Consider the following 21,819-nt stretch of genomic DNA (forward strand, 5'->3'; position numbering starts at 1 on the left):
GTACGTATTATAACGCCATCGTCCCCTTCCCAGCGGTAACGAAAACCCAGCCGGGGAGTTAAATCACCTTCGCCTGCCCGTTCCCAAGACGGCCTGCATCGAAACCCAGCGTTATCACACCCCCTCCCTCCCTTCAATCCTCCCTCTCTTCCCCCCTCCCCCATTGCATGCCATATCTGATTCTTCTCTGACACATCCCTTCTAAGGAATCTCTCTCGCTCATCTGTCTCTCTCTCTCCCACCCTCACTCTCTCTCTCCCCCCATTTTCAGTCTGTTTCCCGCCATCCCATCATTCTGTTACTCTTTCGTGTCTCTTTCTCACCTTCGTTTCGATCGTCTCCCAAGACCGAACACTTAGGGTAGTAATACACCGGGCAGGCCCAATTCTTTCTTTTGCTCTCCTTTCTCTCGACGGCAGTCGCATCACCTGTGTCTGGTCATCGTTGAGGCTGGTCCTTTCTCAGACATCTCCCGTACCGGTTTCTGAACCTCCACGATCGTTTACGCTCTGCCGCTGTACACCTCTTTTCGCCATTCTTCTTTTTGGCCCTTTCGTTTTTCTGCTACATCGCTCCGAACTTACTCGCCGTCGCACCTCTTCAATTTTTGATCTAATAATTTTCACATCCTTTGCCTGGCCCTGACAGGTTCGTACCTCACCCGTACCTCTCCTTGTTCTCCTTCTCATCCTCATCCTCCTCATCGTCGTCGTCGTCGTCGTCGTGGCGTTGACTTCTTGCTTGTGTCACGTCAGACCGCGATTTCAATGAAACTTTCATTGTTGGTTCCTGCTTCTAACGCCTGTCTCAGAATCGGTTGCTTGTGTCCGTGATGTATTCTCAACATGGTGCTTCAATGGCACCGCCGCAGAAACCCGAAACTTTTATGCTTTCCAATGAGGCCCAGCAAAGTCTTCCACAGGATGCACAGGTTGCGCTCCAGCAGGTCGACAATTGTAAGTTCCTTTCTTCGTCTCATCTCTCTGGAAGCATCAGTCTTTGCGCCTCATATCAGACACCTTCGGAGATGTTTGATAGGTCATTGTTTAACCTCTTTTGATCTCCTATTTAGTAAAATACTTCCTAATTTCGGCCCCCGTTGACTGGGCGCCGGATCAACTCATCAGACGTTTCCTCCTTCCTACAGGTGACTATGTCTCTTGCGTTCTCTGGTATGTGTAATCTACGCCGGTTGAATCGTGTAATTCGGTCTAACCTGGGGGACAGGAACAATCTCTTTCACATCTCGGGGACTGATATCGTGAGATGTCTTTCTTTCCGCTTCCAGGCATTTGGCCGACCTGTCAAGAACACGAAGAAGTTCGAAGAGGGTATCTTCTCAGACCTCAGAAACCTTAAAGCTGGAACAGATGCTTCACTCGAGGAGCCGAAAAGTCCCTTTCTCGACTTCTTGTATAAGAACAACTGTATCCGTACGCAGAAGAAGCAAAAGGTTTTCTACTGGTACAGCGTGCCGCATGACCGGCTCTTCCTGGACGCTCTGGAAAGGGATCTCAAAAGGGAAAAAATGGGCCAGGAAGCCACTACAGTGGCCGTGAACGAGCCCGCTTTATCGTTCCAGTTCGATTCATCCCAATCTCTGTACGAGCAGTTGACAAAAGCACAGCAGGCGAACTCCTCTTCGTTCTCTGCCCACGCTAGCACAGCGTACCACTCTGCGTCCCCGATGATTCGAACCACCGATTCCATGCCTCCTCCCCAGCTCCCTCCAGCGATGCCTATTGTGCCTGAAGAAACACATGATCAAGGTATCTATAATTCAGTAGGCCTTACCAGTGCAACTACTACCATGGGAACTGGCGGTATCAAGGCTGAACAAGACTTTGGTCAGGTTCAGTACGATCGTAACGGCGTTCCTGTACCGAGAATCCACCAGCGCCACACGTCGATGCCGACTTACATGGAATACTCCCCTGCTCCGTCCTTTGTGTCGTCCCACTATGATGATTATGGCCATCGCGGCATCAGCTTTGAACCCATCACTCCACCCCAACACAACGTTCAACTTGGTTCAGAGCCTGCATATATTGCAAATGAAGATACTGGTCTTTACACCGCCATTCCTGATATTGGTACTACGGCAGCATTCAACGCCATGATGCAGTTGCCTCCTTCGAATTTCGCTGCTCCTCAGTTTTCCACTGCCTCACGCACTTTTCCATCGACGAATGTTTATTCTGTGATTGAAGGGTCGCCCACATATAAGCAACGAAGAAGGCGATCTTCAATTCCTCCTGGAATCACTAATGCCATCGCTGCTGCTACTGGTAACGGGCAGACTCATTCAAACCCCCATGCTGCACATCGGCCAAGCGACCTCCACCATTCAATTTCGGTCCAGGACGGAGATGAATCGAACCAGGAGTCTCCACCCGGCCTTACTCATAGTTACAAGGCGGAGGAAACCCAAAAGATGCATTCCCATGAGAACTCAAGATTGGGGACTCCGCTACCAACTTTGGACGAAACACAGGCCGATGACCATCTGTCTCTGATCAATCCCCAACCCGAGATGCCTATGTTAACCAGTGGCGAGGCTCTCGAAAGTTCGGGTTCTTCCAACAGTCGGTCAAATGTCCCTGGACCAGTTCGTCGGGCCAGGAGTGCAACTATGATGGAGCTCGGGCCATACCCGCAGAAATCCCATTCGTGCCCGATTCCATCATGCGGACGGCTGTTCAAGCGCTTAGAACACTTAAAACGGTATGTTCTATTTCCTGTTTTCCTCTAATCACCAGTTTCTCATCCCGATTTCCCTATTGGCGCGCTTCGAATTCGTTCCTATATCCATAGCCGCTGACGCTTTCTTGGCATCTAGGCATGTTAGGACTCATACTCAAGAGCGACCATACCCCTGCCCTTATTGTAACAGAGCGTTTTCACGATCAGACAACCTTGCACAGTATGTGTTTATTCTGCATCTTACAAGACCCTGCATGGTACCCTTTACTAACGCTCGCTTTCCACGGATTAGGCACCGTCGTACCCATGGTGCTCAAGCTGGCCAGCAGCCATCTGCCAACTCCAACGAAGAGGACCGCGAACAGCAGGAACCCGAACATGAGGCCACGGATCAGGAGCATACCACTTCTGATACCAGCTACCTGCCCACTACCGTGAATATGGCTAGTGTTAGCATGCCTTCGATGTCTATCCCTAACTTACCGTCTATGGTTGCTCCACAGATGATCAGCCCTCAGCTCCTGCAACAGCAGATTTAAGTACATTCCCCATTGTGGGGCATGTGGCAGGGTAGAGCGATACAATACATCTGAGTGAATGGAGACTGTCTTATTTGAGGGGCATTAAAACAAATGTGTTGCTTTCCCCCCTTTTATTTTGCTCCCATGATACCCCCCTCCCTTTACCCCCCTCCCTTTACCCCCCCCCCACACACACACACACACACACACAAAGATCATCCCAATTTCCTTCTGCATTCCCTGCAATTTATGGCGCCAGAAGTCTTTCCATAAATCCCTCCATGGTTCGAGATATGGTTTTTGGTACACTTGTTTAACTCACTGCAATGTTTTCTGGATCTATCTGCTGTTCATCTGCAACAAAGATATGAGCCATCAATCATGTTATGCTGCATCTGAAGCAGACACGGTCTCTTCAGTGGTTATCTCTGAAATTTTCCTTAGGCTCGTGAGCCATGCTTCTTATTCTTGAACACTCTTCAGAGTCTTTTCCGGTCACGCTGCCGAGGCATATTCATGATCCAGCGGGTCTCAATCTTTTGTATCAATTCCCAAGGCATGCATTCTCACTTCTCACCCCAATATTACATTTTTAATACACTTCCCCTCAGCTTGCTGTTTCTCTTTTACATTCTGCCATGGAGTTCCTACCCTTTTATGAGGCTACCGCCTTTCCTTAGCGCTAGAAGTCGCTACACCACTGCGACATGCTTTTTCTTTTTTAACGCGAGTATGGCTTGAGTGACATGATGTGTCGTGCTTACGATTCTGATGGTGCGATTATGGGTTCCTCGAAAAGAGGCAGGGTGGAATGACGAAAAAGGAAGCACGATGTGGGTTTTGGTTTTCTATTCTGCACGGTTTAGATATCATGTCTTGGGCATTGAGCTCCAATCTTCATATAGATATCAACGCACCACTTGGTTTATTATTCAAAGTTTCTTTATTTTTCTTTTCTAGGTGTATACTCAGGAAGGGCTTTTCATGGAATTGTTTGGGTCTTATTTTTCTATTCTGCCTGTGTTACCTTTTTCTCCTCGTGTAATTTGCATGCTTCTTTTGTGTCCTTCCCATGTTCCTGGTTGATGAGTGTGACGTTGGGCTAGCTATATAGACTTGTGAAACGTGTCGATGTTATGAGTGATGGGGCTCCTGGCCTAAAGAGGAGGAAATGCCAAAAAGTTGACTGAGCATGCCTTGTTCCGGACCCCAACGCTCTTTGGTATTCCCTCGAATTCGCTGGAGTGCCACCATTTTGGCCAGCAGAGCATTGCGTCACACGGATGGGATTATGTAACTAAATAACCTTCCGCCGAGACTTTCGAGAGCCAGACACCAAGCTTGATGGGCTCGAGAGGCAAAAACTGGCTCTGCTCGTGGCTGGGAGAAGGGCCTCGTGACAGCCTCTGTCTGGGCTACTTATTGCCGAGCGCCATCTTCTTTAGAGGGTCCTCTTTTCTGTCCTAAAGCTATGGGGAACCGGGACGAGGAAAGGCCAAGCTATATCGCTGTCTCACAGGAAACATCAGCAGCATCAAGCCCGCACCGGCGTTTAGTTAGGAGACCGCTTAACTACCACAGCCCAAGCAAAATAATATTGTTATTGAATCTATCCATTCAAAACCGGGTGGCTATCCCCGATTTGAAAGCTATTTCCTTGGGCCGACTTTCCCCCAAGCTTTTTTCTTTTTCTTTCTTCTTTTTCCTTTTTTTTTTCTCCTTCTTTTCTGGCCTTCCCGACGACATCTTTCATCCTTTCTGCTTATGCGTAGGGATGGCATATCCACCTATTCTGCGGCGACAACCTGCGTAAAGCTTACCCGAACCTGAACTCTCTCTCTCACTCACACACACACTCTCTCTCTTTTGCTGTTTTTCTCTCGGAGGGAGATCTTTCCCTTCGTTTCTTGCCACAAACCGGGCCGGAGATGGGCGATCCCGCTTTTGAGGATCAGATAAACTTTGTCATTTTAAACCCATACATTCGACTTGTTCGGGCTTTGCTTATATATCTATAACTGGAGAAGGTCTATTGACCTCTTTTTCGTCTATACTGCCCTTCGTTCGTTCTATTCTTCCTTGACCGTGGTGGGGAGCTATATGATAAGATCGGCGTCTTTATTTCATCTGATAATCCCGATCGTGGATACCGTATCCGGGCTATAGGTTCCTGTGTCTTAGTGACCTTTTTGTTACTTCTGGCCGGGAGTCTGTCGATATCTGCCTTCTCTCTCTGCTGTGATCTTGTTGGGGACGAGTCTAGAAAGAAAAAGAGTCTTCACTTTTGTTGCCCCATTAGATGCCGTCGTCAGTGCCAGCTAGAGAGGACGTTAGATCTCCTCTCCTTACGGAGAACTCAAGGCGATCTGGGGAGGTTTGGGAAGATGCAACTGCTATTGCAAGACAGTCCGATAAAGAGGGCGAGTCGAAGAGTAGCTGGTATTTGTTCTTGCTGACTTTAAGTATTGGCGGGTACGTCTTTGCTTCTTGTTCCGGAATTTCCGGTTTTCGGGGTGCTAATATCCCGTCTTTCTTGCAATAGGCTGCAGATTGTCTGGTCTGTTGAACTATCAAATGGATCGGTGAGTTATTGCCATCCCATAAGTTGGAACCCCTGCACCTTTTTTTTTTTTTTTTTTTGTGGGCTGATTTTCGTTCTAGCCCTACCTACTTTCTCTGGGAATGAGTAAATCCTTACTTGCATTTGTATGGATTGCTGGACCCTTGACTGGGACACTTGTTCAACCCTATGTGGGGATTCGCAGTGACAACTGTCGGGTTCCATGGGGAAAGCGAAAGCCTTTTATGATTGGAGGTGGGATTGCTACGGTAATATCTCTGATGGCACTCGCCTGGGTTCGTGAGATGGTCGGGGGAGTGTTGGGGATATTTGGGGCCGGCGCTCAATCCGAAGGCGTCAAAGTGACCACGATCGTGGTGGCAACTTTCTTCATGTTTTGTCTCGATTTTGCTATAAACACAGGTCGGTAAAGCCCATCCCACGTCCGGTAAAGAGATGTTTTCTGATATGCAAATTGTGTAGTTCAAGCAGCAATACGTGCTTTTATTGTTGACAATGCGCCTGCGCACCAGCAAGAATCAGCGAATGCCTGGGCTAGTCGGCTCACCGGCATTGGCAACATTCTAGGTTATATTTCAGGTTATCTGGATTTACCTAAAGTCCTTCCCTTCTTCGGGAATACGCAATTTAAAGTGCTTTGCGTGATTGCCTCTCTCGCATTGGGAACCACTCTTCTCATTAGTTGTTTATATATTCAAGAACGAGATCCTCGACTAGAAGGCCCACCTCGCAGCAAGAATCCAGGAGTTATATGTTTCTTCAAACAGGTTTTCGCGTCCATTAAACGGTTACCACCGCAAATTCGCAAAGTATGCGAGGTCCAGCTTTGCGCCTGGGTGGGGTGGTTTCCATTCTTGTTTTACTCAACTACTTATATCGGACAGCTCTATGTCAATCCGATTTTTGACCAGCATCCGGATCTCCCTGAAGACGCCATATCAGCTATCTGGGAGGAGGCCACGCGGGTGGGCACCTTTGCTCTCTTGGCCTATGCGGTCACGTCGTTTGTTGCGAGTATGGTCCTTCCGCTACTTGTCGTTCCCACTTATCGTCCGGCTTTAGCGCAGGATTCCGATACCGACACCACGTCTAGTGATCGGCCCTATCTGAGTCGCCATCCATCAACTTCGACTCTCTCGTTCACCGCCTCGGCGGGTGCGGCAATCGAAACGAGCCATGAACCTGTACAGCCCTCCGAAAAATACAACGTTCTCTCTAAGCTCCAAATACCGGGTCTTACACTCCGAAGATTGTGGTTTCTTTCCCATGTTTTGTTTTCTTTGTGCATGTTTAGTACGTTTCTCATATACTCCCCCCAGGCTGGAACTGTGGTAATCGCCATTGTTGGGATATCCTGGGCACTCACCCTTTGGGCTCCGTTTGCGTTTATTTCGGCAGAGGTTGCAAAGAGTGATGCGGAGAACCGGGAGCGAAGACATCAGCTTAGGCAGGGTATTCCCGACCTCAGTCACGGTCATCCAGGCTCAGAATGCAACGAGAACGGGAGCAGCGAGGAAACGGTCGATCAAGCTGGAGTAATTTTGGGGATTCATAATGTCGCCATCTCGTTTCCACAGATTGCCTCGACGCTGATCAGCAGTGCAATTTTCAAGGCGCTGCAAAAGCCTAGAGGGGAGCCGTGGGACGACAGTGTTGGCTGGGTCTTGCGTTTTGGTGGCTGCGCAGCTCTAGGTGCTGCATACATTACAACACGGCTGGGCGAAGGGGCTGGTGGCAAGACTTCTGGAGAGAACGGGGATATGGCGTAGTTGAGCTCTTGACGATTTATATGGACCTGGACGTCTGGGTATGTATGGAGTAATTGTTTTAGTGTTTTTTTTGAGTTCACACTGTATGGAATCCGCAATATATATACATATCTACTTTTGTAGGCAGCGTGTATTTCAGCGTCCGAAGACACTACTCTCCCTGTCAACGTCGCTTATGCTGTGTTACCCGCGTTTATCCCCCCAAACGGCCAACGAACGGGATCGGGCCCAAGATAATGACCACGTGACACGGGGCGGTGGGCTCTGGCCATCATCGTCACGGACGCGGAGATCCTCCCCAGGGCTCCTGTGATGATTCGTACAGGTGAGCACGGTCGCATTGTGGTAGCAAAACGAGTCGTTACTCCTTGTTTTAACCCCGGTCTACACTCTGGTATTATGAGCGCAGTCTTCTGCCCAAACCGACTCGCCATTTGTGCTTGTCCCATATCATCCGCACCGCGCCATCCTGCCAACCCGCCATGATGGCATCCGTCTTACAAGATCTAGCGTGGGGATCTCTCCGTATGTATATCGGCTTTTCCTGCCCCTTCGGTCAAATCCCATCTTCCCTTCTCGTCTGAAGTTTCGTTTTGTTGTACTGCAAAAGCTCAACACTAATCAAGCGTCGTTGTCAACAGGCAAGAGAATGGAGGAAGAAACCGACCCCGATGGTTCGATTGCGGCCCTGCGAATATCTACTAGGCTTATTCGGATTTACTGACCTAGACGCCTTGCAGAATCTCCCGAAGCCGGAGAGCAAGAGTTTTGGACCTCTTGGGCGCTGTTTATACTCATCCTGCTGTTGATCGCGGCGCTGTTCACAAGCTATATGCTGAAGCAGAAGCGTGTTCAGGCTGTACATGAGACGGTCCTGTCGATATTTTCTGGTGCGTGCGGTCTTCTCCGTGGTGATACTCACGCCGTTGGCTTTCTCGAATTCTTTACTGACTTGTTGGCGGAGCCGGACAGGCATGGTCGTTGGGCTGATTATTCGAGTGAGCCCTGGGACATTGATTCAAAAATCTGTCAGCTTCAATTATCAGTTTTTCTTCAACCTTCTCCTTCCTCCGATTATATTGGCGTCGGGATACGAGTTGCATCAGGTCAGTCACTCAACAGCAGCGCTTTTTCGGTGTCTTCTGCCTAGGCTTGGGGTACGCGGCTATTTTCGAAGAGGACCCTACTGATCCGGTATGGATTTAGGCCAATTTCTTTAGAAACATAGGGGCCATCCTCACCTTCGCGTTTGCGGGGACATTTATTTCGGCGTTAGTACTGGGATTGATTTTATATCTGTGGACGCGAATTCCCCTGGATGGCCTCAACATCTCGTTTGTCGAGGCAATATCGGTGGGCGCCACCCTTTCAGCGACGGATCCGGTGACTATTTTAGCGATTTTCAACGTCTACAAGGTTGAACCGAAGCTTTACACCGTGATATTTGGAGAATCTATCTTGAACGACGCTATCGCTATTGTCCTCTTCGAAACCGCACAGAGATACAAACCGGGCAGTACAGCCGGGTCGTTGACTGTACTCAGCTTATTTGAGGCTATCGGCATATTTTTGCTCGTGTTCTTTGGCAGTTTACTCATCGGGGTCGTCGTTGGAGTTGTAACCGCGCTGGGCCTAAAGTACACTCATGTACGCCGCGAACCAAAAATTGAGAGCTGCCTGATCGTGCTCGTTGCGTACGCAAGTTATTTCTTCTCAAATGGGGTTCATATGTCAGGTATACGTTTTACTTCCATTAATGCTTCGTAAGGAAAGACTAATAGCATGCAGGAATCGTGTCCCTCCTATTCTGCGGCATTACGCTCAAGCACTACGCATATTACAATATGTCCCGAAGGACCCAGCTCACGACCAAATTCATTTTCCAGATCCTAGCTCAGCTTTCGGAGAACTTCATTTTTATCTACCTTGGCTTAGACCTGTTCACTGAGGAGAATTTGCAGTTCAAGCCTCTGTTTATCCTGGTGACAGTGGTTGGTATTTGCGTCGCGAGATACATGTCAGTTTTCCCGCTATCCAAGGCGATTAACTGGTTTATTCGATATCGGGCGAGACGGCGTGGCAAGGACGTTGCCGACGAACTTCCCTTTTCTTACCAAGCCATGCTGTATTGGGCTGGCTTACGTGGTGCAGTCGGTGTGGCGTTGGCTGCTGGCTTAGAGGGCACCAATGCTCCGGCATTAAGAGCTACAGTCCTTGTTGTCGTTGTGTTGACTGTGATAATATTTGGCGGTACCACTGCGCGAATGTTGGAGATCCTTGACATCCGCACTGGAGTGGCGGAGGGAGTTGACTCAGATGACGAATTCGATATCGAGATGACCGACGGAGGTACGTACTACAAGAGATCCGGGACCGGAATCGGCCATACCACACGCCGTAGCGACTTCACAATCCCACTGGACTCTGTGCACATAACAAATGGCCTTGATTCGAGTCCTCACGCAGGCGAAAGTTACGCGACTAGCAGACATGGCGGTCCTTCACCCCAACCAGGAGAAGGAAGGGGCAATCTCGCCTCAAGGAAGCCCGCAGGGTACAACCAGCGAGACCGCAACCCACGTTCCCGCGATGCAGCCTCATCACAGGCTCTGCTTGGAAGTCGCAGCGTCAGCCAAAATGGCAGCGCGAGCGGTAGCAGTGCAGATGAAGCAGCGATGCACAGCAGGAATCGCGCCACGTCTCGAGCAGCATCGAAGGCCCTAGCGGACACAGACCCGGATCTGGAGGACTTCGATTTGGAACTTGATTCCATATCTGATGACGATCATCTCCCCCCGGCGGCTCCTTCGCACAGAGCTTCGCGCACGCCTTCGCGCTTGTCAACTCGCGCTCCCCACGACCCGAGCCCAGTATCAGGCCAGGCCGCTTCTTCATCGTCACCGGCACCGGCGGTGACAGCGGGACAAGCGCAAAGTCAACAAGGACGGCCTATTTTCTCCGGTGCCACAAGTGCGTTTCGAGATCTACTGTCCGGTGCGGGATCCAGGGACCATGCAGAGTGGTTCAAGCAGCTAGATGAGGAGTATATCAAACCGAAGTTGCTGCTTGATCAAGGATCTGGGCACAAGGGGCCTGGAGCGGCGTGAACATGTTTTGTATATTCCACTTGGAGGCTTTTTTAGGTCCGCTGCCTCTTCTTTACTTTTCTATTTTTAGGTTGTTTTACATTTATCTTGATGGAGACGGCGGAATATGTAATTTCATGGTTTGATTCATGTAATGCTGTTAGACCAGGGCCACATACCCTATGTATCGAACTGTTTTGCAGGAATTTGCTTTATAGTTTTTCTTTTCTCCCTAGAATCAGGTTACTGTAGTCACTTTCTATTTATGGCATTTTGAATCCTGAATTCATAAATTGAAGTTGTACATAACTACGCATCCAACAATGGTTCTTTAGAAGAAGCAGATCGCAGCACTGACAGCATCGCTTTCACATGGCTCGACGGATTGTTTACTGACTTGAGATTTGAATATCCAGTACAACATATCGTATTGGAGATTGTTCTAATGAAACTCAAGATGCGCCAACAAGACACTCACCCCACTCTAGGTATCGTTCATCACACATGACTTACATACAATATACAGAATATATACAACTACCAACATCACAAATTTACTCCGGCATCTTGAGCACGTAACGACCGGTGACCTTTCCTTGGCCTAATTTACAGGAATAAATCCGTTAGCCGAATATACGCCGTATAAAATAGAGGGTACGATGGTATTTTATCTCTTTTGTCGGTACTTACGCATCAAATCATACACCTGCGGCAGCTCTTCAAGTGGTACAACTTTGTACGGGAACTTGATCTTGCCCCTGGAGAAGAAATCAACTGCCTCTTTGCCATCACGTCGGTTGCCAACGTAGCTGCCCTTGATCGTGATCATTTTGACCACTGTCTCGAAGACGGGGGCTTTCAAGAATGCGTGCGCCGGGAGGCCGATGGCTACGACGGTGCCGCGTGATCGGACGTAGCTGGCCGCTTGCTGGAATGGGACTTCAGACACGGCGACGAGGAGGACTGCGTGCGGGCCCAGGCCGTCCGGCGACGCGGCTTTGACATCGCTGACGAGGTCCTTTGTCTTGGTGTAGTCGATGTATTTCTATTTGGGAAAGGGTTTAGATTGCGATACGTTGATGATAATAGGGGAAGGTAACCCGCAAGGACCCGGAAAAAAAAAAAAAAAAAAGAAAAGAAAAGAAAAAGAAAAGGAGAAAGAAAACACATACCTCGCATCCTAGCTTCTCACAAGCCATTCTCTTCTCATCACCGCCATCGATGGCAATGACTCTCAAACCCATGGCCTGGGCATACTGAATGGCTATAGTACCAAGACCACCACCAGCGCCAACAATTGCAACAGCTTGTCCAGGACGAGCCTCTGATTCTTTCAAGCCCTTGTACACCGTGATACCGGCGCACAAAATGGGCGCCACCTCTTCTAGGGACACAGATTTAGGAATAGGGGTCAAATGGGCAGCCTGGGCAAGACAGTATTGCTGGAACGTGCCATCGACGGTGTATCCCGAGAGCGCGGCGTTTGCACAGAGCGGCTCGTCACTGTTCTCGCAGAAATCACACGCCAGGCACGATCCGTTGATCCATTTGACTCCGACATGGTCGCCCAGCTCGACGTCTTTGACCAGTTCGCCCTTGGCGACGACGACACCGGCCCCTTCGTGGCCTCCGACCAGGCGCATCTTGACCGGAAGGGGCCAGTCGCCTTGCATGGCGTGGAGGTCGGTATGGCAGACGCCTGAGTACTTGATATTGACCAGGGCCTGGTTTGGCCCCGGTTTTGGGACGGGGATCTTCTTGTATTCAAGGGGGCCGCCCACTTTAGGACAGAGCTGCGCCCATTGTTCCTTGGGGAGATCTGGGATTGAGGTAGCCATGGCTGTTCAGTGAGTTGGATGGATTGATTTGTCAGATTTATCTGGGTGTCCTTTATATAACGGAATATGGGAAATTGAGACTCCTGTTTTTGCATAGGATGCAAATTGAGATGAAAGAAGAGAGTATGATGTCAACGATCCCTCGGGGACCGCCTGTTATTTTATACTCCAGCGGCACATCCTCAATGGCGAAAGTGCCATTGCAGTTTAATCCGGCCTGGAAGGGAACGCACGAACGCATCCGAGGGCACGCACCCGGCAGTAGACCCTTTACACGGGGCGAGGTATGCCTGTCAAAATATCCCACGGCGGGGAGCTTCAAAAAAGAAGCTCTCCTCACAGCAGAAGTGGCTGAGATAGGACGAAAGGACTCAGAATTGTCTCATTTTGCGAGATGTTGGAACCCATGACGGAGACATGGACTTGAGCTGCCGGGATGGAACCACCGGACGAAAACGCTGTGGCGATGATGCGGGGTAGCAGTCTTAGCAGTGGCAGAACACTGGAAAAGAAATACCCAGTACTCTGTAGGTGCTGATGGCTTTTTGATCGTATGGGCCCGGGACAGGATGTTGGAAGCTTCGGTCCCGCTCTCTTCCTTTGCGCATTACATCAGAGTTCGCCTTAAAGCATCAGCAGATTTGTCTTTCTGCTCCCTCTTCCCCCCCCCCCCCCCCCCTTATCCCAAAGCTGTTATGGCTGAAGGAGCTTGGGTACGGAAGAGAGCAGCTCCCGGTGGGATCAAACGATGGAAAGGTCTCGTCCAGAATCCAGAGTTGGTTAATTTATTTATAAGCGGATGGGGAGACGTATGGAAGTAGACGTGACGAGAATTTTCTTTTTCCACGCATCTTAACTAGCTTTTTTGTTCCTTTCCTTCCCCCTTTCCTTTTTCCTTTTTTCCTTTTTCTTTTTTTATATTCCTTTTTTTTTTTTTTTTTTTTTTTTTTTTTTTTTTTTTTTTTTTTTTTTTTAATTCCTGACAGCTCTGGAGCGACGGCTGGGGGATATTTCTTTCGGCGGCGGATGGCCGTGCGTTTGTTGAGGCGGTGGCGGGGAGAAGACCCCATTCGGCCTAGTCCCGTCGTGGGCGTGATGACTTCATGGCCTCAGCTACGGAGCCCCTACATACTTAGCGATTACACGGTTTGGTTGAGGTGAATGTCTAGGTCACATGGATGTTTCGGATAAGAGACGAGCCAGCGTTGGACGGAAAATGGATCGATGTGCTCTCCCACGCCGTATGTATGGGCCTCTCTCTCTGGAACGCCCGGGCCATGCGAGAAGGGAAATAAATGTCCACAATGGCGAGACCTGCCGCCGGCCTACACGGGAACGCGAGCTCGATCTGTGGGGTTGTTGGGACAAGGAACTGTCAATTGGCAGTCCTTCCCATGCCCGAACGCAACGGTGTCCCCTCCATGGAATTGGGGCTCTGGTGTCGTATATCCTGCCGGTCTTGGGAGATGCAGGCTGGATGTTCAAGATTCGAACAGCTGGCGAATAAATAAATCAATGCCGGGACCACAGCCTCTTGAAAAATTCAATTTTTCTCTGCCATGCTCTTGATAGGGTGTTTTATTTATATACAACATATATATGTACAGTACATGATGGGAGGGGATTTGTCGCTGAGTGAGTAGCTCAGCTCCTCCGTCCCATAGCTAGTTATACATGCATCTTTTGACGTGCGACGGAAATTCGCCAGCGCATCTCAACCCCTTTTCTCTCAGTTCCATTGATCGGCTGTGGATGGGAAATACGGGGACAGGCAGAGAGCACACCCTTCTGTCGGGCTGGCGTCCATTTGCATGCGTCGTGGCTCTCGCACTCTCGCTGTGGAGGAATGGCCCGCCCCCGTTGCGCATCCGTGAATTACAAAGTTTTTCTCCCTCCAACGAAGCGCATCTGAAGCCGGCGTTGGAAGCTCGACAGGCTGGGCGATGAGGTAATCGAAGGGGTGGCGAGCCTGATTGGCTGGAGGGATGTAATTTATTTAAAGATCGCCTTGTAATTTATTTTGTCTGGGGTTTGCTGGCACGTTTAGCTTCGCACAGCTGCTGTCAGGGCCATACAGTAGATTACTAGTGCACCCGGAGCATGCATGGTCAGCGCAAGCAGCAGGGCGCACGTTGATTGGCTGCAGCCGGCAGACGGCGATCAGGTGCTGTAACAGAATACCGTCATGGCAGCCCTGGAGGCCAGAAAAGGGCGCGTGTTGAAAGTTACAGAGTTACGCGGTTTTCCCTGCGCCGGACTCCACCGTTACGCTGGAACCAGAACTTTCACGGGGTCGCTTTTGGTTGAGCGGGAAAAAGGCGAAGTTGCAGCAGAGGGAGGAACAAGCAGAAGCGCAAGGGAAAAAAAAAAAAAAAAAAAAGGGAACGAACAAAACCCCCCAAGCAAAGGAGCGCAAAAACATAAAAATAAAAACTAAAGTATGAGGCCCAGCAACAACCACACCTCATCATCATCATCACCATCTGGCCATGATTCCATCCTCCTTCCATCCACAACCACCCCATCTCCATCTGCACCACGCCTGCGACCATCTCTGCCATCTCCCCATCTCACAATTGTAGTCCCAGACCAGCTCTTCCTCCTTACTCAGCTTGGTTCGTGGCCTGTACCCTCTCCTCAGCCAGGCATGGTGGTTCACCTGTGAGGGTTTCTACTCTCTCTTCATCCAACCTGTTTTCGCTGTGGAGCTCTTTTTTTTTTGTTTTGTGAAAAGCAAACTAGGGAAGCGGTAGAAACTGTGAGAAACCCTTTTTTCCCACCCAGTGCCGAACTCCAGCCCAGAGCACAGTGGCCACATCACTCCTGATTTGCCCTTCAATTCCCTTTCCCAACTTTTGCTTCAGTCCTTCACCCTTCGCTCGCCGTGCCACCTCTAAACCACATCCACCGCCAGCCTGCTTTTTTCCTGCTGCTAATATATGGACCTGTATCGCAGGAAACCCTTTTGCGGTCTCTCTACTCTTCTCTCTCCACCTGGCTGCCATTCCCCTATATATTTCACTACGTTAATGGCAGCTGCTTGAAAGCCCTTGCAGGACAGCAATATTGATAGTGTTAATACAGCATAACGCCTGAGAATCACTTTTCTTGGGGGTGGGGGAAGCAAATCGGACCGAAAGTGACGAGACACCCTCTTTTGTTGAACATAGTCGTGAACGCGTCGCGATGGCGGGAGTTCCGCCGTATGGCATGCACTCCCCCACACAGCAGCCTCGCTACCCATCCTACTCTCCCTCAACGAGGGATCGGCAGCCCTATTCCGGCAATGATCCCTATCAGCATCCTCCCCGTACTCCGCCAAGCTTCGCGCCTCCATCCTCCCTCTCCCGGAGTCCGCACTTCGCTCGTCCTCCATCTCCGATGAATACGACCCTACCCCCGTTGAACGGGACAGTCGTCAACGCGGACGGCTCCCCGCCATACCACGGCCATTCCGGCTCAGCGACGTCAGGGTACACCCTGCCCAGGCCGTTTGGCGGATCTCTGATGTCGGCCACCTCTCATTCGCCTCCGCCGTCCTACAGCCACGCGTCTGGCTCCCATTCCCATCCTTCAAACATCCCCGATTCATTTTCACAGTCACCGAAGCGCGAATCGGAGCCCTACGATGTGAGGTCTGATCGCACCGGCCCCGTATCCCAGACTCCGGCGAGGCCCGCTTCTCCGAAGGAATCGGTACGCGTCTGTCCCTTCCATTGTATGAACTTTTGGGGGTCGTTGCTTACTGTTTTTATGCAATTTTCAGAAATCCGCACGCTCAAACCCAATGTCCTTCGCCAACATCCTCTCCGGGCCAGCAGACGAACCGCCTCCCCGCAGGTCGTCACCACCGCCCCAAACGTATAAATCCAGCACTCTGCCTCCCATCGCGCCTACCCCGAAAGTCGACAAGGAGCCGTTGTCCGAGCCGGAGAAGCGTCGCGGAAGCAGCCATTACGAAACTGCTTACACCGAGATGCCTCATCGCCCGGCGATGAACGGCTTCACGCCCGCAAAATCACCCCTAGCTGCGATGCCATCTCCACTCTCAAAATCGCGAAAGCTGGTTGACGAGGAAGAGGTCGATAAAGTTTCTAGAGAAAATATCGCCAGGGCGCTGGAGCAAATTGATGCACTGGATAATAGCGACGTCGAGGCACCTGGTTTCGAACAGGAATGGGAGCGATACATGGCGAAAAGTAGGAAACGGGCTCGAGAATTAGATGCTATCGAAGGACGAAAGCGTAAGGTAGGTCTCTCCTCCACCCCGAACCCAACCCCCACCCCCTTTTCAGTTGATAGATCTATGGGGTGACTGACATTCTTCTCCTCTCCCTCTATATATAGCGCCGCCGAACTGAATTTCTGGGGAAACTTGCAAAAATGTTTGAAAAGCAAGCACTTCAAGGGATCGAGCGATTCAACCGCATCCACGAAGCTGAAGTGCAAATGGAGGTGCAACAGAAAGAAATACAAGAAGAGAAAGAGAGGAAGAAGGACATGCAGAGGAAACGACGGCGCGAGAATACTGTCCGCCATGAGATGGAGAAATTGAACGCAGCGCAGAAGAAGGCCAATAAGATCGAGGATGAGGCAGAAAAGCAGAAGCTGGCGAAGGAAATTGCCAGGTCAAAGAAAAAGATCAAAGATACCACGCTTGCGCTGGAACGCGGTGAGGCCTCTCAGGAGATCTCCGAAGTCAACCCCCTCGCTCCAAATCTTGAAGGTGGCACCACAAGTTCATTTCATATTCGCACAAAATCCCCTCCTCCTCCAAAGAAAAGGGCCGCCAAGGGTACTTCTTCCAGACCCAGAAAGTCAAAGGAGAAGAAACAGGCTGAGAAGGACGCCGCAGAGGCGGCTTACGCTGCTATGGAGAACGAAGACCTGATTCCTCTGGCGCCAAAGGAAGATCCCCGCAAGACATCCTTGAAAAAGGAATCGAAAGCTGCACGTTCCAAAGAACCCAGTCCCGTCCCTGCTACTCCATACGACTCTAAGGGTTACAACCAGTTTTACGAACAGCTCTGGCGAGATATTGCCAGAAAGGATATCCCAAAAGTTTACCGGATCAAGGTTGTATCTCTCAGCACTCGCCAGGAGAACCTACGAAAGACCGCGCAACTGGCCGCTAAACAGGCTCGGAAATGGCAGGAAAAGACAAACAGGAGCATGAAGGACACTCAGGCGAGGGCGAAACGAACTATGCGCGAGATGATGACCTTCTGGAGGCGAAACGAGCGCGAAGAACGTGATATGCGCCGCTTGGCCCAGCGACAAGAGCTCGAGTTGGCCAAGAAAGCGGAGGCGGATCGCGAAGCGAACAGACAACGACGCAAGCTCAACTTCCTTATCTCCCAGACCGAACTGTACTCTCACTTTATTGGCCGAAAGATCAAGACGGATAAAGCGCAAGACAGTGGAGATGCCACCACTACTGCTGCTATCGAAGGAAACGGGGAAGGAAAGGTCCCTGATAGTTTAGTCCCTCTCCCAGACGGTGGCGCGAAAGTCACCAGCTTCGATGATCTTGACTTTGACGCGGAAGACGAGACGGCTCTGAGGCAGGCCGCTATGGCCAATGCTCAAAGCGCTGTGCAGGAAGCCCAAGATCGTGCCAGAGCTTTCAACGGCGAAGAAAATAAGATGGCCGATTTCGATGAGGGAGAGATGAATTTCCAGAATCCTACCAGTCTCGGTGATGTGGAAGTGTCCCAGCCAAAGATGTTGACCTGCCAGCTGAAGGAGTATCAGCTCAAGGGACTTAACTGGCTAGTCAATCTTTACGAACAGGGCATTAATGGTATCCTTGCCGATGAAATGGGTCTCGGGAAGACCGTGCAGTCAATTTCAGTGATGGCTTACCTCGCTGAAGTCCACGATATCTGGGGTCCATTCCTCGTCGTTGCACCCTCTTCGACCTTGCACAATTGGCAACAGGAAATCGTAAAATTCGTACCTGACCTGAAGGTGTTACCGTACTGGGGATCAGCAAAGGATCGGAAAGTTTTACGAAAGTTCTGGGATCGCAGAAACATCACATACCGCAAGCAGTCGGAATTCCATGTCCTTGTGACGTCTTACCAATTGGTCGTTGGCGATGCTCAGTACTTCCAGAAGATCAAATGGCAATATATGATTCTGGACGAAGCCCAGGCCATCAAGTCTTCTCAGAGCTCGCGATGGAAGAGCCTTCTCGGAATGCACTGCAGAAACAGACTTCTCCTCACTGGTACCCCGATCCAGAACAACATGCAGGAACTCTGGGCGTTACTTCACTTCATCATGCCGACCCTGTTTGATTCTCACGACGAATTCAGTGAATGGTTCTCCAAGGATATTGAGAGCCATGCCCAGAGTAACACGAAGCTCAATGAGGATCAACTTAAGCGGTTGCATATGATTTTGAAGCCGTTCATGCTTCGTCGTATCAAGAAGCACGTGCAGAAGGAACTCGGTGATAAGGTCGAAAAAGATGTGTTCTGTGACCTTACCTATCGCCAGCGGGCGTATTATACGAATTTGCGAAACCGAGTTAGCATCATGGACCTCATTGAGAAGGCCGCTATTGGCGATGACACGGATAGCACCACTTTGATGAACTTGGTGATGCAGTTCAGGAAGGTATGCAACCATCCTGACCTGTTTGAGCGTGCTGAGACGACGTCCCCGTTCTCTGTGTGCTACTTCGCGGAAACTGCGTCCTTCGTCCGCGAGGGTCCGTTTGTTGATGTTGGATATTCTACTCGTAACCTGGTTGAGTACGACCTGCCACGTCTGCTCTGTAGCCCGGAGGGTCGCTTGGATGTTGCTGGGCCCGGGAATAACAAGGCTGGTTTCGAAGGAAGGTATCTTTCTCACTTGATGAATATCTGGACTCCTGAAAATATCCGGGAGAGCATGAGTCATAACGACGCCTTCTCCTGGCTGCGCTTTGCGGACACGTCGGTTGGCGAGGCGTACGAAGTGTCGCACAAGGGTGTCTTCGAACGCGCGGTGAGAAGGCGCGATTATTCGAACCGTCTTTCGTTGTTGGATGTCGCCTATGATGTCGAGGATGGCGTCAATATCAATTCGGTTCACGTCCACTCGCTTTTCAATATCGTTGAGCGTAACGACCGGCGAGCATTGGCGGATATCACTGCCACTGGCTATATGCGTGAACTGCTCAATGTTGCCAGCAATGTCGCTGAAAGGGGCGGCATCCGCACTATCGAGCCCTGCGCTAAGCCTGGTGCTTCTGCACCCCCGATTACAATCTCCTGTTCGGGACAAGCTGCAATTGCAGAGGCACGGGCAACTTTCTTCAATACCGCTGTTCGCCATGCGCTTTTCGCGGCTCCAACCAAGACTATGGAGGAAGAGATTCTATCCAACAAGTTAGATCCGGCGCCGTACTCTTTGCGCCCGTTGCTCCCGCAACCTGGCTCGATGAAGGGACGGTACACGAATATCACTGTGCCGTCCATGAGACGCTTCGTCACCGATTCTGGAAAACTCGCCAAGTTGGACGAGCTCCTGCGTGAACTCAAGAATGGAGGACACCGTGTACTGTTATATTTCCAGATGACCCGCATGATTGACCTGATGGAAGAGTACCTCACGTATCGCAACTACAAGTATTGCCGGCTTGATGGGAGCACCAAGTTGGAGGATCGTCGTGACACCGTCTCCGACTTCCAGCAGCGTCCGGAGATCTTTGTATTCCTGCTGTCGACGCGTGCCGGTGGTCTTGGTATCAATCTGACGGCGGCTGATACCGTCATCTTCTACGACTCCGATTGGAATCCGACGATTGATTCGCAGGCCATGGATCGAGCGCATCGTCTGGGTCAGACGAAGCAAGTCACTGTCTACCGTCTCATCACCCGAGGCACCATCGAAGAACGCATACGTAAACGGGCGTTGCAGAAGGAAGAAGTGCAGCGCGTCGTTATCTCCGGTGGAGCCGCCGGCGGAGTGGACTTCAACGCTCGTAGCCGCGAGAACCGGACGAAGGACATTGCTATGTGGCTGGCGGACGATGAGCAGGCCGAGATACTGGAGCAGAAGGAGAAAGAGGCGCTTGAGAAAGGAGAAGAGCTTGGTACGAAGAAAGGGAGGAAGGCTGCGGGGAAGAGGAAGAGAGATATTACGTTGGATGATATGTATCATGAAGGTATGTACCTTTTTTTGGTTTTTGTCTACTTTTTTTATGAGTATGATACGGAGCCAGTTGCTGACGACAGATGTGCAGGGGAGGGACACTTTGAAGATAATAGCACCAAACCTTCTGGCGCGGCGACTCCCGTATCCGGAGATGTGTCTGGCGTACCGGGAGTCAAAGGTCGTCGCGGCCGCGGCGGTGGTGGTGTAGGCCGTTCGAAGAAAGCCAAGACGATGAAAGAGAGACTGAGGCTGGTGGACGGCGAGGTCGATTGAGGCGTGATCGATACCTTTTTTCTTTTCGACAAGTTTTCCTTTTCCCCTTGACCTGGAGTTGGAGAGAAGGGGCCCCTTCCGGAATACAATCCATTCATACATATTTCATGGGTATTTAGGCACATTGATTGTTCAGAGTTGCTTCTCGGCTAATTATGTTTTTGTCCTATTTATTCCTTTTGAGTTCTCATTTTCATATCAACACCAAAAAATATATATATATAAAAAAAAAAAAAAAAAAAAAAAAAAAAGAGAGAGAAGTGGATGAGTTGGGTGGGATACGGAGTAGTGGCTGCATGGTTGCATCTGTCCTTTGGACTGTTATTTCCGCACTGCCGTCCGTGTCATTTTATTTTTTTTTTGGTGCTGTTGGGGTGACGCATTGTGCAGGTTCGACTATATGCATTTTTTTTCTTTTTTCCCTTGTTCGCTTTTTCTTTTCTGCTTGAATAATAAAACCATAGCATGTAACAATAGAGATACAACATGTGCATCAGGACAGGAGGAAAAAAAAAAAAGGGTGATATGCAAACTGATCGGGATGATTTCTTGTATATACTCTTTGAGTGTTTATATAGTAGTCACATGTACAGAGTACATACTCCATGCAGTAACAGTACCTTCCCGTATCGGCATCTCTACTGGCAAACTTGCGACCCTCAGGTGCCTGCCGTATTCGGCGACTTCCCCCAAGGAACGGACCAGAAATTGCCGCAGTGGGAAAGAAGATCCGGTGGCTAGGCTTGTTTCTACTTTCGGCAGGCAAGCCCCATGGAAAACGCCGACTTTGGGGAAAGGGCGATCTCGGATGTACTCTTCCGCGGTTTTTCCCCCGCGTGGTACATCGGCTTGCACGTGATCGGGATCTGACTGTGGGGGTTTAGCGCTTTACCCGAATAG

The 21,819-nt window shown here is 50.3% G+C and overlaps 7 protein-coding genes across 7 annotated transcripts; 6 read left to right on the forward strand and 1 right to left on the reverse strand.

Moving 5' to 3' along the window:
* Window positions 1-142: 142 nt before the first annotated feature.
* Window positions 143-4,447, forward strand: STE12 (homeodomain transcription factor ste12). Its single transcript, XM_003069384.2, has 6 exons — window positions 143-648; window positions 812-956; window positions 1,073-1,172; window positions 1,228-2,724; window positions 2,840-2,923; window positions 2,996-4,447. The coding sequence occupies exons 2-6, from the start codon at window positions 833-835 to the stop codon at window positions 3,240-3,242; spliced, it is 2,052 nt and encodes a 683-aa protein (XP_003069430.1). The 5' UTR covers window positions 143-648; window positions 812-832; the 3' UTR covers window positions 3,243-4,447.
* Window positions 4,448-4,931: 484 nt separating this feature from the next.
* Window positions 4,932-7,702, forward strand: D8B26_005847 (uncharacterized protein). The gene is made up of 4 exons (XM_003069385.2): window positions 4,932-5,696; window positions 5,767-5,806; window positions 5,886-6,207; window positions 6,268-7,702. The coding sequence occupies exons 1-4, from the start codon at window positions 5,524-5,526 to the stop codon at window positions 7,572-7,574; spliced, it is 1,842 nt and encodes a 613-aa protein (XP_003069431.2). The 5' UTR covers window positions 4,932-5,523; the 3' UTR covers window positions 7,575-7,702.
* A 134-nt stretch (window positions 7,703-7,836) lies between these two features.
* NHX1 (monovalent cation:H+ antiporter, CPA1 (nhx1)) lies at window positions 7,837-10,865 on the forward strand. Its single transcript, XM_003069386.2, has 6 exons — window positions 7,837-8,099; window positions 8,216-8,248; window positions 8,315-8,464; window positions 8,547-8,680; window positions 8,781-9,309; window positions 9,363-10,865. Exons 1-6 carry the CDS (start codon window positions 8,057-8,059, stop codon window positions 10,679-10,681), a joined length of 2,208 nt encoding a protein of 735 aa, XP_003069432.2. The 5' UTR covers window positions 7,837-8,056; the 3' UTR covers window positions 10,682-10,865.
* Window positions 10,866-11,035: 170 nt separating this feature from the next.
* ADH1 (Alcohol dehydrogenase) lies at window positions 11,036-12,776 on the reverse strand. The gene is made up of 3 exons (XM_003069387.2): window positions 11,833-12,776; window positions 11,351-11,705; window positions 11,036-11,261 (listed from the first exon to the last, which is right to left on the reverse strand). Exons 1-3 carry the CDS (start codon window positions 12,496-12,498, stop codon window positions 11,215-11,217), a joined length of 1,068 nt encoding a protein of 355 aa, XP_003069433.2. The 5' UTR covers window positions 12,499-12,776; the 3' UTR covers window positions 11,036-11,214.
* Window positions 12,777-13,193: 417 nt separating this feature from the next.
* Window positions 13,194-13,577, forward strand: D8B26_005850 (uncharacterized protein; the record flags this gene model as incomplete). The annotated part of the gene is made up of 2 exons (XM_066125014.1): window positions 13,194-13,307; window positions 13,485-13,577. 2 exons carry the CDS (start codon window positions 13,194-13,196, stop codon window positions 13,575-13,577), a joined length of 207 nt encoding a protein of 68 aa, XP_065981095.1.
* A 95-nt stretch (window positions 13,578-13,672) lies between these two features.
* Window positions 13,673-14,005, forward strand: D8B26_005851 (uncharacterized protein; the record flags this gene model as incomplete). Its single annotated transcript, XM_066125015.1, has 1 exon — window positions 13,673-14,005. One exon carries the CDS (start codon window positions 13,673-13,675, stop codon window positions 14,003-14,005), a length of 333 nt encoding a protein of 110 aa, XP_065981096.1.
* Window positions 14,006-14,805: 800 nt separating this feature from the next.
* Window positions 14,806-21,506, forward strand: INO80 (Putative DNA helicase ino80). Its single transcript, XM_066125016.1, has 5 exons — window positions 14,806-15,256; window positions 15,455-16,194; window positions 16,265-16,747; window positions 16,846-20,656; window positions 20,735-21,506. Exons 2-5 carry the CDS (start codon window positions 15,685-15,687, stop codon window positions 20,917-20,919), a joined length of 4,989 nt encoding a protein of 1,662 aa, XP_065981097.1. The 5' UTR covers window positions 14,806-15,256; window positions 15,455-15,684; the 3' UTR covers window positions 20,920-21,506.
* The last annotated feature ends 313 nt before the right edge of the window (window positions 21,507-21,819 follow it).

This window comes from Coccidioides posadasii, chromosome 3 (genome assembly GCF_018416015.2).
Source record: "Coccidioides posadasii str. Silveira chromosome 3, complete sequence".
Lineage (NCBI taxonomy): Eukaryota > Fungi > Ascomycota > Eurotiomycetes > Onygenales > Onygenaceae > Coccidioides > Coccidioides posadasii.

Excerpts from the sequence above, each read along its gene's own strand:
- INO80 (XM_066125016.1), top strand. The coding sequence starts at position 15,685 with ATGGCGGGAGTTCCGCCGTATGGCATGCACTCCCCCACACAGCAGCCT. Across the intron at positions 16,195-16,264 it reads CCGCTTCTCCGAAGGAATCG|AAATCCGCACGCTCAAACCC; the intron begins GTACGCGTCTGT and ends TGCAATTTTCAG. Across the intron at positions 16,748-16,845 it reads TCGAAGGACGAAAGCGTAAG|CGCCGCCGAACTGAATTTCT; the intron begins GTAGGTCTCTCC and ends CTCTATATATAG.
- STE12 (XM_003069384.2), top strand. The coding sequence starts at position 833 with ATGTATTCTCAACATGGTGCTTCAATGGCACCGCCGCAGAAACCCGAA. Across the intron at positions 957-1,072 it reads GCTCCAGCAGGTCGACAATT|TAAAATACTTCCTAATTTCG; the intron begins GTAAGTTCCTTT and ends TCTCCTATTTAG. Across the intron at positions 1,173-1,227 it reads TATGTCTCTTGCGTTCTCTG|GAACAATCTCTTTCACATCT; the intron begins GTATGTGTAATC and ends CCTGGGGGACAG.
- NHX1 (XM_003069386.2), top strand. The coding sequence starts at position 8,057 with ATGATGGCATCCGTCTTACAAGATCTAGCGTGGGGATCTCTCC. Across the intron at positions 8,249-8,314 it reads GGAAGAAACCGACCCCGATG|AATCTCCCGAAGCCGGAGAG; the intron begins GTTCGATTGCGG and ends GACGCCTTGCAG. Across the intron at positions 8,681-8,780 it reads CGGGATACGAGTTGCATCAG|GCCAATTTCTTTAGAAACAT; the intron begins GTCAGTCACTCA and ends GTATGGATTTAG.
- D8B26_005847 (XM_003069385.2), top strand. The coding sequence starts at position 5,524 with ATGCCGTCGTCAGTGCCAGCTAGAGAGGACGTTAGATCTCCTCTCCTT. Across the intron at positions 5,807-5,885 it reads TTGAACTATCAAATGGATCG|CCCTACCTACTTTCTCTGGG; the intron begins GTGAGTTATTGC and ends TTTTCGTTCTAG. Across the intron at positions 6,208-6,267 it reads CGATTTTGCTATAAACACAG|TTCAAGCAGCAATACGTGCT; the intron begins GTCGGTAAAGCC and ends CAAATTGTGTAG.
- ADH1 (XM_003069387.2), bottom strand. The coding sequence starts at position 12,498 with ATGGCTACCTCAATCCCAGATCTCCCCAAGGAACAATGGGCGCAGCTC. Across the intron at positions 11,706-11,832 it reads GTGAGAAGCTAGGATGCGAG|AAATACATCGACTACACCAA; the intron begins GTATGTGTTTTC and ends TTTCCCAAATAG. Across the intron at positions 11,262-11,350 it reads GCAGGTGTATGATTTGATGC|GCCAAGGAAAGGTCACCGGT; the intron begins GTAAGTACCGAC and ends CCTGTAAATTAG.